Here is a 15,994-nt window from a genome sequence, read left to right on the forward strand (position 1 = left end):
CTCCTAGCACAAATACATTTCCTGGTATGAATTTCCAGCACATCAATTGACTAATGTGTACTGTTGCAAGCCAGCCACGCTGTCTCTCCTCCAATCCCTGGTACCTGCCTTTCATGGGTGTCTAGTCCTACCGAGAAGGAACTTTCCTACATAAATCCCTGCAAGGTGTATCTTAGGTTTACGTGGATTCCTTATATACCTGAAAACATTTTTTCAGGTTTAGAACTCCAGTCTGCCAGTTCCTACATGGGTGAGGCACTGGTGTATTGCTAGATATGTGAAGAAGTTCAAGTGGTATGAGTGAGTTATACAGGAGCTATTGTCACTTTCTTGTCTCCACTTGTCATCCTCTTGTGGCAAATCCCATGTAATTTATTTATTTTGCACACTTTATGGGATATTCATAGGCACTGCAATCACTTGTGACAGGAGTCACCTTGCAACACTTACTGATTGGGATATTTGGCACCCGGAGTGAACTTACTAAGAGTTTGACCAGTTTCCTGTTTCCAACAATTTTCAGTCTTTTAATTTACAAGGCTGAAAAATCTCTATCCAGAAGGAAAAAAAGGCCCAGCTGACAAGCAGCTGAAGTTCAACCAGGAGCTCCATCCTATATTTATCCTATTGGTTGGGATGTTTTTGGACAAATGTCTACCAGTCTTAGAGAAGATTAGTAAATTGGTTGGCTTTTCTTCCTGTTGCTTGGACTTTCAGGAGAAGAGCTCTGATTCCAGGCTGATCATGCTTCAGCTGACATGTTACTGGTGCAGAGCATCTCCAGCCGGGCTTTGTGCTTTGCATGACCTCAGAGCACCCATCCTAAAGTTCCACTAGCCAGATGAGGCTTCTTGCACTGGGCATGCAGAGAGGCTGCTGCTGGCATATCCAGAAGCTGACTGGAAGCATCAGAAGAGGCTCTGTTGAAACTGCCAGAGGCAGCCTCAGCAGTGAAGGAGGCAACTGCTTTGCTTTCAGAAGTGTAGACTGGATGTTGTTTTGTGAATAGTTTCAAAGCCTACTTCATGTGAAACTTCATGATAGCTTGTGCTGATCATATGATACATTACTAATTAGCTGAAAGTAGAATTTTGCCCGAAATGTACCTTCTTGCTCACTTCTCCCATTTTAATTTCAATCTTATATTCTCTTCCTCGATCAGCCTCCTTTCTTTCATTCTCCTTGAGTATTTCCAATATCCTCGATCCAAAATTTCATTTTACTAATACAGCTGGATGACCAGTTGACTTCCTGTCTTCTAACGATGCCCATAATTGCCACAACTGCTTACCTATCTACTAACCTACCTACCTATCTAGGTTCAAGATGGGCAGCTAGAGAAGAAAGCCATGGTATCTGGTGGAGATGAAGTGAAAATATGTCACAACCTCATATGCACTCACAGCTCAGGCTCTCCTTTTGTTTTCCAGATCCTCCTACACCACGGGTACTCTCCTCATTGCATTTTCTTCAGCAGGTGAGTGCTTCTGAATGAAGACCCCACTTGAGCTCACTAAACATGTGTTGGTATGTAGAAAATACTAAAGAAAGTAAGATGAATACTGGCGATGAATCTTTGGGAGATGTTGGATAGACGGGGGAGGTTCTCTGCAGTTTGTTTCCTTTTGCTAGCATAGCAAGTTAGCAACATAAGAAAATGTGGTTATATGGGTGTGCCTTGATATGAGTAAAGAACTTGCCACTGGCTTGGTAGGCTTGAACACACACACACACACACACACTTACATATATACACTCCTCCCATTCTGTATAGCAAGCTCTGACTTAGGAATGTAACAACAGTGCAGTTAGTCCTTGAATTACGATCACAATTGTGTCCAGAACTTCTAAATGAAGTTGCTAAATGAGAGAATTAAGTTGCACCCAATTTTATGACCTTTTTTTGACATGCTGGTTATGTGAATTATTGTGATTGTTAAGTGAAGGATGCATTCATTAAGCAAATCTGGCTTCTCAAATGGCATTCACACGATCCTGAACATTGTAGCCATCATAAATCCATGCCAGTTGCCAAGGGCCCGAATTCTGATCACGTGACTGCAGGGACTGTGTAAAAGGTGTTAAGTGTGAGAACTGGTAATAAGTTACTTTTTTCAGTAGTGTCGCAACTTTGAAAGGTTGCTAAATGAATGGTTGTAAGTCTAGGACTACCTGTAGTTACACAGTTTGGGAAACTCAGATAAATTTTACTGATTCTGTAGTTTAAATTAAGACTGTGAGACACAGACAGCCTTGTATCCTAAAACTTATATAGAAAAGGAAATACTGTGTTGCCAGGTTTTCTTTCATATAAAGTTAACAACTGTTTTTTAATTTTTTTAATGCTACTACTAAAAAACCCCAAGATCCTTGTTCTCCTTATTGTATTAATTCATCTTAGCTGAAGGCAATTTATTGGGTCCAACTATTGATAGTGGACCATAGAGTTAAGGGTAGGGCATGATACATAGAATGCCTTGGTAACTGGTTATCGATGCAATGTTTAAACTCACCTCTTTTGGCTACATGAGGGGTAATGTCTATCCTTTGATTGTTCAAAGCTTGACAAGTAGTTAGATGTGAAGGATATACCATATCCTAGCTATTCATTGTGCTATTCTCTGAGATTTATCTTAGTGTACATTTATACATTTATCTTGAAAGGCTACAAGGTGTCTGACTGGATGTGTGCCTCTCTTGAGAAATAATTCTAGTGTATATATTTTTGTTGAGATGCTTGAGCTGGCGCCAGCTCTCCACAAAAATCATGTGCATTGTCTAGCTCACCTCTGCTCATGCACATCTGGCCGATACCTTTTGCTAGTATTTATCAAAAGACAAAGCCAGGGCAAAGACCGTGGACTTATGTTTTTTATTACTAATTTCTCAGTCTCCCGAATTGGTATAAAATATCTGTTGCTACAGTTTGCTATGCTCCATACTATGTACATTGGGAACTGGTACATCGGAATGGTTGTATGGGCAATATATGAATGGCTTTTCATGCACTAGCACAACTGATTATCTAGTTCTGGTCTGTGAATGAATATGGAAGGTGGACAACAAGTACTTTGAATGGTAGATTATTTATGTCTTGGTTATGAACATGATAATACAACGAGTTTTCTTCTTTCCAGCCACTGCAATAATGTTGTATCCAGCACTGACATTTATCTCTGTCGGTGGGATCCTTCTCATTCTCACAAATATGCAGGTTTGAATTTCTTCCCTTGTGCATCCTACTGGGGAGAGATGCTGGGAAAGGAAACTGTTCAAAAAGAACTTTGGAGGGGGAGGCAGGTATAAGTTCTAACCACACAACTTTTACTTGGGTGGTGGGGGAGATCCCAGAGATATCTGTATTTCCTCTTTTGGGGATATTCAAATCCAGCTGGGAAAAGAGAACCATGATGTCATTTTCCTACATGTTCAGAATGTATCAGGCTAGTCTGGAGATGAAATCCCAAGAAAAGTGGCCATAGGCATGGAAGAAATCTTATTTCACAATTTGCTTGTTCTTCCATAGCAGCTAACTTTTTATATTCTAGCCCTGTGATGGCGAACCTATGGCACGGGTGCCACAAATGGCACGCGGAGCCATCTCTGCGGGCACGCGAGCTGTCGCCCTAGGTCATCTCCACCGCACATGTGTGCATGCCTCCCGCAGCTGACTAGTCTGCGGAGATGCGTGCGCATGTATGTGGGGGACTGAGCGGGGGGGTCGTGCACGCATGCACGGGGGGCCGGGGGGATGTGGCACATCCGATGCTCCATTTTGGGCCTAGCAGGCCTCCCTGAAGCCTTTTGGGACCAAAAACTGGTCCAGGGGGGCGCGCGCATGTGTGGCGGGGGTGGGGGGAGCACAGGGGTGGGGGCGGGGGAGTCATGCATGCATGCGCAAGGGGGAGGGGAACACGGGGGGGCACGTGCATGCGCAGGAGGTGGGACATGCGGGAGGCATTGCATTATGGGTGTGGGCACGCATGCGCGCACTGTCGCACACACACGTGTGCTCTTGGCACCCGAGGAAAAAAAGGTTAGCCATCACTGTTCTAGCCTAAGTAGAACTGAGTTCATATACTATGTCCTGCTGCCACAAAAGGGGATTAGCCCTTTTAATTTATTTCTCCAGATTGGGAATCTGTTTGGAAAACATCGGTCCATCATCATTACCCTCTACAATGGAGCCTTTGATTCTTCCTCAGCTATATTTCTTATCATCAAGGTTGGTGAGAAGAGCTTTTTTGTTTGTTTGTTTTTTGCCTCCCATATCAATTTATCTTTAATTCTAAAAAGGCTCCCACTTCTATGTTTGGACTTTACTGCCTTGTTGCTGCTTTTGGTAGGTGCCGGACCACAATCGTAGGCACAGAATTACCTCATTGTCCTTATCTATGGCACTAAAGCATGACCTTAGATCCATCTAAATTATCAGCGCTAAATGAATTAATGACTAATGATAACCGGTTTCAACATTCAAAAAACAGCCTGCTCCCAGGCAAGCAAGGCTGCAACCTTAGGCGGGCTAAGACATAAGGAGAGCACAATCACGATGTGGAGGACCACAAGAGAGGAAAAAAGGAAGATCAGGGGGAAAAAAATAAACTAGCATAAATACATAATCAAATTGGTTTAACCTTCAGAAATATTTGATCTGGATTTATATGCTTAAAACTAAGACTATAGGTAATACTTTTCCCTCTTGCCTCCAGCAGATTCATTTTCTCATTAAATGACATGTGCCAAGCTGATTTGGAAATCCTGTACATTTCTACAAAGATTAGCCCAGGCATACTCAAGAGCCTTAGTTGCATGCAGGCAGCTCCTTTGCTAGTGGGCATTAGAGAAAGGTCACCGTTTGCATTTGGCCATGAATCTGGGACATTTTCATCCATTAATGTTGTTAACAGCTAATTGATATACCAAAATGATGTACCAAAGTCACTCCTGTGCATTCAGTTAGTCCACCTGAGGCAGAACAGAGGTTACAGCCAAAATGAGACAGTTGCCTGTTTCATCCTTCTTTCAAGGATTGGTATTGGTTCTTCTTGAATGAAAATCAATCTTATGGAACTCTAACTTTGAGCAAAAGCTTATCAGGAAAGAGGCTCTGCATCCCTTTCCCTTTTGCATTTGTTTGGGGATAGAGAGATATCCAGGTTTAGATGGATCATCAGCCACAGAAGCTCTGCAAGTGGCTTTGGGCCATGAATGACTCTCAGATTAACCTACTTCATGGGGTTGTTGCAGTGGAAAATAGGAGGAGGGAATGCTATGTATACCACCTTGAGCTCCTGAAGGAAAGATGGGTTACAAATGAAATAAACATATGTTTATTTTCCTTTTGGGTTGAGTAGGTGGACATCAGGAAGAAAAGTGTAAGGTGGCTTCCTCTCCTTCCTTCTATTTATGGAAGAGTTCTTTGCATTTCAGACACGGAGGAGGGTGGGAAAGAGGGAGGCAGTTGCCTGCCATACAAATTCTGGTCCTTGTTCTCCCTGTAGATCTCAGGAGGGAGCAGGAGAAGCTTGCTGTGGAAAGCAGAGTGAGCCTGATTTCAGCAGGAAGTTGCGCTAGAAGTGAGAGAGAGGACTCTTTGTCCTGTTGCTTCTTGTAATTCATGACTCAGCTTTCTAAAGCTCTTTTGTGGCTGAACTTTGCTTGTAGAGGAGAATAAGAACTGGAGTTTCTGGGCAATTCCCAGCAGAATGAATAGCTAAGGCTGGGAGACCGAAATTAACTGTGCTATGTGGCATGTTGCATTGACTATAGCCTCCATCATCCTCAGCTTCCTGGCACTATTAATTGGCTGGGTTCATCCAGCATCTAGAGGAAATTTAGGATTCAATTTATTGTAGTCACCCTGATACTGTCTTAGCCTGCTGTGGAAAGGAGACCATTTGGGTATTTGTTTGGGTATAACATGTTGTGTGAATTTTAGTTTTATAAACCCAGGATTTATAAGGTATACACCTAGGATTTAGTGTAGGTCAGTGGTGGGATTCAAATAATTTAACAACCGGTTCTCTGTCCTAATGATTTCTTCCAACAACCAGTTCACCAAACTGCTCAGAAAGTTAACAACCGGTTCTCCCGAAGTGATGCGAATTGGCTGAATCCCACCACTGGTGTAGGTATATACTGCACTTCAGATTTGAAACCAAAATTGTGTGCCAATATGGATGTGGGATACACTACACCTATCTACTTAAAAAAACTGTACTTTTTCTTGGGCTCAGCAACCGTTTTCTCCCCTTTTGAATTAGGAAGCATGTAAAAAAAAAAACCCTACCTCTCAAACCACCCAAGAAAACACATGAAGTCTCATCATCACTCACATCAATGACTTAGCTTTGCCCTATTGGCCTCCTTCCCCCCCCCTCTCACTGTGGCAATGGGCCCTTTAGAAATGTTCAGTGGTGGTACCAAAAAATTGCCCAACCATTTCAGAAGCCACCGGCCTCTACTGAGAAGGACCTGTTCATGATCAAGACAGAGCAAGTGGAAAGGAGGAACTGAAGCCTTTCCATCTTCCTTGCTATGTTTCTGCAAGAATTCAGGGATTGGTGCACACGGTAGGAGTGTTAAAATACAGCCAGCTTATCTTGGAATGCGTTGTTTGTCCTCAGCTCCTGTATGAGCAAGGCCTTTCCCTGGGAGCCATGTTCTTCTTCATATCTGCCTGCAGCATCTGGCACTTAGTTCGCACCTTTTTCCTGATGCCCCGATACCATATTCCTTATCCACTGCCCCCAGGCTATACATATGGGTAAGCAGCACTTCTGTCCGATTGGCAGCCAACTCCTCTGTGTGACTTTCCCAAAATCCTAGTCCCCTCTTATATTCCTATCATTTTTCTCCAGTTGCTTCTTCCTTTTTCTAGCTGTTTATTGTCATGCCTGAAATCTTAGTGACCAGAGAACGTATTTTAGGGATCTTTAGATCCTCTCAGTTAATCCTATAAAGACAATCCTTCTTTCTGAGTGCTATTTTAGGCACGCACTGTGAAAGCTTGTCCTTGGATTTGTCTAGGGATATGCTTCTCATCTGACTGTCCCTGTACCTTTAACAGCAGCAAAAGTAATCTGATGTCTAGAAAAGCAGCACCAGTAGGTCTATTCTTAACATCCAGCTGCTATTTAAGGTAAAAGATGCATCCATTGCATTGTTCTGTTAACAATTTTAGATTCATAGCTTTCTTTGTGCCTGCCTATTCATCCTAAGCTTTTTTGTTCCTGAGTTGTTATGTCACATTTCTGGCTCAGGTGCTACAAAAATTGCAAGAAAATCTGAATTTAACAATAGAGCAGGCAGCCTGCACTGGGATGATTCATGTCATTTAAATGAATTAAGTATGTCTGCAGATTAGGTAAGTGTCATTGGCAAGCCAGACTGCTATATGTTTACTTGCAGATATGAACACTTAATTTCATATTTTGTGAAATACATCTCTTAGTTCTCTAAGTTCTCTTTGGATTGATGAAGCCACTTCTTGTGAGTGAAAATCAGGAGGGAAACAAGGGTGTCTTCTGTGCTTCCAAGTGCGCCTTTCCTCCCCTAATATCAAATAATATTTGCAAAGGTATTCTTGGTCTTATCACCTTGTTTCTATTCCTGATTGCTCCAGTAGCTTTGCTTCTTGAAAAAGGAGTTGCAGTTAGATCCATCTGCATGCCAGATATAGGCTGGCTCTGCTGGTGTAGTTCATGAATTATGCCGAGCCACAATAAGTGAGTTAACTCATTATTTTGTGCCAAAACCAAATAAATCACATTATGCCATTGCATTAAGTCTGAACCAGAGCAGTGAGTTTAATGGGTTTACTTCCAAATAAAGGTAGATGTCAGTATCAGCAAACAGACTAGTAATTCTTTTTTGCATTTCAGAGATACTGATGCAAAGAAAGAGTAAAGGAAAGCGGCAAGGAGTAAGATCTAGAAAGAACAATTATTAAGTCAAATGTGACACTGAAAGTGGTTTGTACCAGAAAAATACAAATTTCAGTGTCCCTGAGGCTTTCCCTCCGCCTTTTGCTTTGTATGTTTGATTACCCATTTAATGTGTATAAATGTTGTAGAATGTTTATTGACGCTGACTAATTTCATTTCAGTTTCGCATTTTCATGCTATGGTTCAATGGCTTCAAGAATTAATAAACGTTTTCTGCTAAATCCTTTTCCTTCTTTCCGTGTATATGTAACATTGGTTACGTTCTGTACACAAGATGTATGTAGAAATAAGTTCACAAGGCCAAGGAGAGAATAAGATGTGTGTCATATTTCCTGTATCTGCAGACTGAACTGTCCTGGGATTTCCCATTCATACCGCACTTATGAGGAAGAAGGCTCCCCCAAGATCACAGTTGCAAATGAAGCCCAAGACTCAAATAATCTACATGATGAGTCAGCACTCAGAGGAGAACAAGCTACCATCAAGGACAAAGGTAGAGGCTGAGGCTGGTTTAGAATAATAGAATAACAGAATTGGAAGACACCTTGGATTTTCCCCTGTGGATCTCATATTAGCTAGGATTACATTATTTGGAATGCCTGGGCCATTCTTCTGTGTAATTTTTAGGCTCTCTGCAAGTAATGGTAAAATATGAGTCTGCCTCCATGTATATTTCAGGGGCAGCCTTCACTGGATTTACACAATTCATCCAGGATTGAGAGATGTTCTTCTGTTTGTAGCCAGTTTCTTTTATTCTCCTTCTTTTGCCTCATTCTCACTCTTTAGAGTTCCATACACGAAGTCAGGATTGAATTACCCATTTTCTTAGCTGCTAGGCATTGCGGAACATGATCAGCTCCCAAGTCACCATGTGCTTCTAGGCTATTGCAGTCAACTATTTTTTATGGGAGAGCAGATAGGAAGAACGAGTTCAAATGTCATAATTTTTCACTTTTTATGGTTTCCCCAGGATGTGGGATCTACTACTTGAAGTTCCATCAAGATATTAATCACATTTAATGTCATGTTACTAGGAAATACTGTTTCCTTTTTCCTCCCAGTGACCCTGCTGCAAATTGCTAGTAAGAAACAGCAGCTTTGTACCCTGTCAGCAATTTGATCAGAGGCTGATGGAAAAGTGAGAGGGCACTTTGTGACTTCATACATTGCAGGAACTGCAAAGGCATACGTATCAAAGGCATACGTTCCTCCCCAACCTCCTCACTGTCTGACTCTGCTGCCAGCTCTGTTGGCCGCCGGTGGGCCACAACACAACCTGGAATTAAACAGAAACTTCCTAATAGTGAGAACAATTAACCAGTGGAACAACTTGCCTTCAGATGCTGTAGGTGCTTCATCACTGGAGACTTTTAAAAAGAAACTGGACAGCCACGTGTCCGAAATATTATAAGGTCTCCTGTTTGAGCAGGGGTTTGGACTAGAAGACCTCCAAAGTGCCCTTCAGCTCTATTCTGATTGATTGATTGACTTTTGATGGCCTCTATACCCTAGAAACTATTTCACATACTTTTTAGGTGGGTCTGGTTTGAAGTCAACAAGAATAATTATCTCATCTCTATTTAACCAAACCTTTTTTCCTCCTGGCATTAATAAAACTTAAAGCCACATGTGTGTGACTTATAATTAATCATTTAATCCTGTAAGAGCAGTCAGAGAAACCGTAGCAACTAGTCTTCTGTATGAAAACATTCTGAGTTTGTGATATAAAAATCAGACTGGACGTAACTCCAGAGTATATCCACTTTTTTTTTTTAAGGTGATGCTGAGACTGGAACAGACACCAAGCAACCACCTGTTAAATCCTTCTGGAAATGCGTTTTCTCCATGTTATTTTTCTGGCACTTGATATGGCTGTCAGTGATGCAGCTGCGCCATTACCTCTTCATTGGCACCCTCAATCCCATGCTGAGAAAACTCGCGAATGAGGACGACAGCCTTGGTACTGAGGGAACCCAAAGAATTGTGGGGAGGGAAGGTGGTTTTTGCGGAAGAGAAGGGAATAGGGAAATATATTAATGAATTTAAGCTCAGTGAGAAGCAAGCAATAAGAAAGAAGGCTATGGAAATGAATAGGAAGAGTTGAAAGAAGTATTGACTGAGGCAGGAAAGTGGAATATATGAGGAGAAAAACTGATAAGAGACATTGCTTTACAATGGAAGGAAGAGCCAGAGTCCCATCAGCTTACAGCAATTTTTTTTTGTGGTTTTGTTTTGTTTTTACTTTTATAAAATAATTTGGGGAGAGGTTTTAAAGACCATAAGAGACTCATCTCAGTTCTTTCTGGAGTCTGGTCCTTAATTTGCCTGCTCAAAGTCTTTGAGCAGATGGAACTTGTATATCCTTGCCTTATAAGAAATATGCAGCTGCTGAGTCCTCATATCTCACTAAACCATGATACGCTTGGTTTTGCCTTAATAAGTTCTGGAATCCAATCATTTTTCCTCCAAAAAGGGTGCTTTCATATAATCATGGCTTAGCATAATGTGTGAACCTTTTAGGTCCCAGAAAGAAAGTTTTCTCCTAGAATATATTAGATGTTCCATTGCTCTATTTTATTTATGTTGGCCCCTTTTCTCCCTTCCTGGCACAAAAGGCAGGTGCTTTCTCCTCCACGATGTTCTTCTCTCCTGAGACGATGGGGTCAGGATGTAATCAAACATAGCCTGAGGCCTGCCCTGAAGGCTTTTCCCTGTCTTCAGCAGAGATAAGCTGCTGAAATAAGATTTAAATTGTGTCATTTTAAAACTCAGATATGAATAATGGCAAAACTCGGCTGTTGATTGCTAGATAGGACCGGCCAGCAAGCTGAGGGAACTACCAGCCTCCTTTCATATTAGTCTTGTTAGAAGCTTTGTTCCATACCCAAAGGGAGAGTTTTCTCAGTTCTGAGAACTGAATGACCAAAGAGTCAAAACCTGAACACATTCTAACCTCATCTAAACACAACTACCGTGAGTTATAGAAAGGAAAAATCAATTGCATTGGGGAAATTGCCTTTGGAATGACACTGCAGTTATCTTTGGTCTTCCTTTTTTCTATCCACAGTGAGTAGCTACACCAATGCATTTGCCTTCACACAGCTCTGTGGAGTCCTTTGTGCCCCTTGGAATGGGCTTATTCTTGACTGGCACAAACACAGGCAAAAGAAGGGAGGAGATTATTCAGGTATGCCCTTTGAATTGTGGCCATTTACCTTCCAGATTAGATTGCCCTGCCAAAAGTTTGGTGCTTTGAGTTCTCCCTAACTGAATTCACTCTCTTCATTGCAGGGGCACCAGATCCTCTTGCTGACCTCCGTTCTTGTATCCTGTCTCTGGCCATTACAGTCTTACAGTGCCTGGCCTTCTCCATCTGTGCTTCCATTCCCGTACTGCCTGTGCAGTATGCCACGTTTATCCTGCAAGTTCTGAGCCGCTCCTTCCTCTATGGAGGCAACGCTGCCTTCTTGGCTATTGCGTAAGAGAAATTGGGAAGGAAGACTTGGAAGGAGTGGGGAAAGGAAGGGAAGCCTACAGCTAAGCATGACACAGAATTATCACAGAGGTTTATGATTCTGATGAGGAAAAATGTTGTCAGTCAATCCTTTTCTATTGGAAGTGCCATATATGCAGGTTTTCAGCTGCAAACATAAATTGCTAAAGGAGGTTAAGCTTTCTTCCTGTGTGCATTGCAGCTGGTGTACCCAATTCTCCTCCCCTCTTCCTGCTTTAGAAAAAAGTTCTGCAGTTCATAACACAACCATAACACTTGTTTTTTTTAGCTTTTCAGAGTTCTGCTAAAACACCCCTCCGATCTTTATTGGACACTTTATTGAGCATTCTGTTTTTTTTCAAATGCCTAATAACATAGACAAACTATGCTAATAATAAGTGGAGACATGATAGCAGTACTTACACTAACCTACGTGAAAACAGGCATGAAGCTAGATTATTTCATGTTATTTGTATTTTGCAATGAGAGTTGAATCAGAAAGGAAGAAAGTACATTTCTTGATTCAATCATCTCAAAGCCTGGGCTTTTCCCCAGAGATATCCATTAATTAAATCTATTGATATATATTTTAATAGTGTATGATGAATACCAAAACATCCTTCCCTTTTTATCATTCTTTTGTGTGAGAGCATCATGAAACACTGATATAGGTGCAAACAAGTGCTCCTACTAGGGATGCAGAAAGCTCAAGAAGGGGGGCAAAGTTGCTATAAAGGTAACAACGAGGAAAAGTCACTTTAAAATGCCGAGATGATTCCCCTCCCGCTCCCATTTTATTTTACAGTTTTCCCCTTGAACACTTTGGGAAACTCTATGGTCTGGTGATGGGACTGTCAGCTGTGGTGTCCCTCTTACAGTATCCCTGTTTTACACTCATCAAAGGTCCACTAAAGGGGGATTCCTTTTATGTAAGTATTCTGTATCCAGCTCAGCCCCTTTTCCTGTCGGGATGTCAGCCATAACCCCAGAAGTGGGGTGTTAGGATCCAGGATACGTTGCCCTGAAAGGCAGCATTTACTAGTTTGGGGGAAGTGACCAAGTAAATTCCCTTGGAGTTATTTTGGTTGAGGATTGTGTGTTTTCATTCTTTTTCTTTCTCTCCTTTCAGGTTAACATTGCCTTCGTAGTGTTAATGCTTCTGGCTTTGGTCAATCCTTTCACGGTGTGGCGGGAATGTAAGCGACGACAGAAGGAGCAGGCTACAAGAAAGCCCGGCTTGGAATCTTCCAACTGAGTGCATCCCAGTTTAGGACTTTGGGAACCTCACCTAACAAAAGGGACCCTTATGAAGGCCTATGTGAGATTAAACACTCTCTCTAAATCTCGCAGCAGCAAAATAGGCCCATATGATCAGGTGCTCTAAAGTCCCTCAAATTAAAAGGGTTTAACTGTGTCTAAATTTGGGCTAGGTTACTAATTCCATGTTTTCAAAACAGCATTTTATAGAAATTAAAACCAGATTCATAATTTGGACTGGAGGGAATTTATAATATTTTTCACTTTATAATATTTTTCACTGTTACATATTTTATTCTTTTTCAGAGATCTATTTTTGTGGATTGCATAAAATTTTAGTATAGAAACCAATTTATTTTTTTTTCAAACTAAAAATGTTTAATTAACCAGAAACTGTATTTTTTAACGTGACAGTATTTTAACCTCCCTTTAAACTTTTGAATATATTGAGAAATCTACTCTCTAGTTTTTAATTATTTAAATATCATAATGCTTGTTTCTACAAACCAAACTACATGTTAACTTTGAAGAACAAACAAAAACAACAAAAAAATTAAAACCCAGGAGCAGCAGAAGGAAAAATTCAGCTATTAAAAACAAACAAACAAAGAATCTATCATAAAATCAAGTGCCAGTCAATGAAAGCTATAAGGGCAGGAAACAAACTGGATTTTTTTAAAAAAATAAAATAACTGGACCTCAAAGATCCAATGTTAAAACAATATCAAAAATTAGAGAAAAGACAGAGTACATGAATGCTATATATTCTATGTCAGAACAGCAAAGTATTAAAATCTCATTGCTCAGGCTTAGGAACCCACAACCTTGACTTTGTTTTCCATCTCTCTAGACATTGAATTCTCAGTGGGGCTTTATACTTCACAGTCAAGCTCCTTGCAAAGAACACGGGGTAGTCAGTTATTGGATCACAAACTGCCCCCCTCCCAATGAGTTAGCCTAGACCAGAGGTGGGCAATTGTGGCTCTTTTACAACCTGTGGACGTCAACTCCCAGAATTCCTGAGACAGCCAAGCTGTCTCAGGAATTCTGGGAGTTGACGTCCACAGGTTGTAAAAGAGCCACAATTGCCCACCCCTGGCCTAGACTATGAGTCCTATCACATGCTGGAAAACTCATGCAGAGTGGGAGTTGTCCCATAGCACAATTTGCAGTCTGTCGACTACTGAAAACTCAGTTATTTTATTTTGTGGGTTCTGCATTGGGAAGAATAGGTATGGAAAGGTGTATCTTCCACCCTTTGGATAAAGATTGGAGAGGCTGATTCCCTGCCATCCCCACCCCTCATCTCCACATCTTAGAACATCCCTGAAAACAATTTACAAATAACTTTTGGGGCAGTCAAGAAGCAAAAGCAAGTGGGTGTTACTTTCCATTGGGACCCAAGTGCTAATCCAATGGAGTGCAGTATAACAAGGCTCTGTTACAATACTTGTCTCCTACATTTTCATTCCTTTGAGGGGGTTAAGCCAACTCTGTCTTCTGGTAGACAAAGATAGAATCCAAAGTTCTATCAGTGTTTTTTTTTTTTTTTTTTTTTAAAAAGCTGGAAACCAATACTTGGTAAAATAGTGGCCATTGTTTCTTTGGTGCTTTGCTCGCATCCTTCATTTTGGAAGGAGGTGAGAGATAACCAAACACTCCATTCCAAGACATAAAGGCTTAGAAATGTTTCCACAATTATTTATGGCCAAGAAAGAGAGATGGATGCAATGGAGTGTGATGAAAACATTGCATTGGGGTATCTTGTAGTTCTTTCACAGGAATGGCAGCTGAGAAAAATTGTTTTGACTCTTTCTCCACGTCTTAACTCTCAGAAGTAGAAAATGAGTTAGGAACCTTCTCTGAGACATATCTGACTCAGAAAAATCCCCTGCTGACCTAGTGGACTGTTTCCAGATGGATTGATCCTTATACAAGCAAACAAAGGCAAAATGCAGCGAGTCCAGTTTTTCCACTTCTAGTAAACTGGAAGAAGGGGGAAACATAGAGCATTAGAAGAGGTTATATTCATAATGCTGAGTAAACATTCTGTGAATGAGGCAGAGTAATTGCATCGTGAAAACTTCATCTAGGAGACCCTTGCATATTTTCCAGAAGCATCTCTTCATTTACCCGTTATACCTCTAAATAACCAAGTTCTTCTCTTCAGCAGAGTTTATTCATCGCACAGTGCCAAGGTTTATTTAATCAAGAGTTGTTGAAAAAGCTGTAATTGGCACTAAATTGTAAATCACAACAGCTGGGTATATGTAATATGCTAAGCCAAAACCAATGAAACTATATGTTGCCTTAATCCGATAGATCAAACCAGTCATACAGCTAGTTTGATCTTCTAAATGTTTACCATGTTTCCCAAAAAATAAGACCCTGTCTTATATTTTTTTTGAACCCTGAAATAAGCGCTTGGCCTTATTGCCATGCACTCAAAAGCCCGATTGGGCTTATTATCAGGGGATGTCTTATTTTGGGGGAAACAGGGTAGATGAGGCTGGATACAATGGATCTGTATCTTTCCAGATGTTTTATTGTGATGTGCAACTTCATTCTGAGTAAACGTAAGATTGAGATGTTTGGGTGTTTTAACTGTGTGCCCATTATGTGCGTTTTCTTAAATGTTGGACATTAATTTGAATTGGCTTCATTGTACAGCAGCTGCTTTCAATCTCTTTCAAAATAAAGTATATGCATTGTAATTCTTAACCTACTTTGAATCTAAACTGGCCATCTGCTTGTCTGGACATATCGTGCATCAGGAGCTGAAGTTCAAAACAATCCAGGTTTGGTGTGGAAGGGAAGAGAGGAATAAAAGAAAGTGAAGGATTCTAGATCAGAGTGCATACTGCTTTTGATGTTAAAATTTTATATCTTCCCCTTATTTAGGTAACCTCTCTGTGACCCCAAGCCTATGGGTTTCTTTTTTTTAGTTAATCATGTTTATAAGGCTTTCAAATGCTGGTTGCTTCAGGGAAAAACCCATTCCCTATTGCACATTCAAAATTTATTTAAACTGAGGTTCTCATGTTGTCTGTCTATTATCTTCTGTGGAATTGATAATATATACAGTACTGTAAACTCTTATTACAAGAGCTACTTTTCAGACTAGAAACTAATGAAGTAACAGCTTCAGCAATACAGGCAGTTCAAAATATATCTAATTGTTTCTATAGAATTAATTTGGGACTATTATGAAATACGATTTTGTCAGTTTGGGCATTTTGGTTTTAATTTAAAGACAGTTTGGCTAACACAATGGGTGTGCCTGTTTATGTCTATG

The 15,994-nt window shown here is 40.8% G+C and overlaps 1 protein-coding gene across 7 annotated transcripts in view; it reads left to right on the top strand.

Moving 5' to 3' along the window:
- SLC43A3 (solute carrier family 43 member 3) overlaps positions 1–15,424 on the top strand; it is a 42,456-nt gene extending 27,032 nt beyond the window's left edge. For all 7 annotated transcript variants that reach the window (XM_034420341.3, XM_034420345.3, XM_087881569.1 and 4 more), the window contains exons 4-13: positions 1,431–1,477; positions 3,138–3,214; positions 4,133–4,225; positions 6,630–6,769; positions 8,294–8,442; positions 9,727–9,909; positions 11,017–11,136; positions 11,241–11,427; positions 12,248–12,371; positions 12,572–15,424. In XM_034420341.3, the coding sequence (XP_034276232.2) occupies positions 1,431–1,477; positions 3,138–3,214; positions 4,133–4,225; positions 6,630–6,769; positions 8,294–8,442; positions 9,727–9,909; positions 11,017–11,136; positions 11,241–11,427; positions 12,248–12,371; positions 12,572–12,697 (1,246 nt within the window). In that variant the 3' untranslated portion in view covers positions 12,698–15,424. The remainder of the gene's footprint in view (positions 1–1,430; positions 1,478–3,137; positions 3,215–4,132; positions 4,226–6,629; positions 6,770–8,293; positions 8,443–9,726; positions 9,910–11,016; positions 11,137–11,240; positions 11,428–12,247; positions 12,372–12,571) is intronic.
- Positions 15,425–15,994: the final 570 nt, after the last annotated feature.

This window comes from Pantherophis guttatus, chromosome 1 (genome assembly GCF_059756535.1).
Source record: "Pantherophis guttatus breed Tessera chromosome 1, ASM5975653v1, whole genome shotgun sequence".
Classification (NCBI taxonomy): domain Eukaryota; kingdom Metazoa; phylum Chordata; class Lepidosauria; order Squamata; family Colubridae; genus Pantherophis; species Pantherophis guttatus.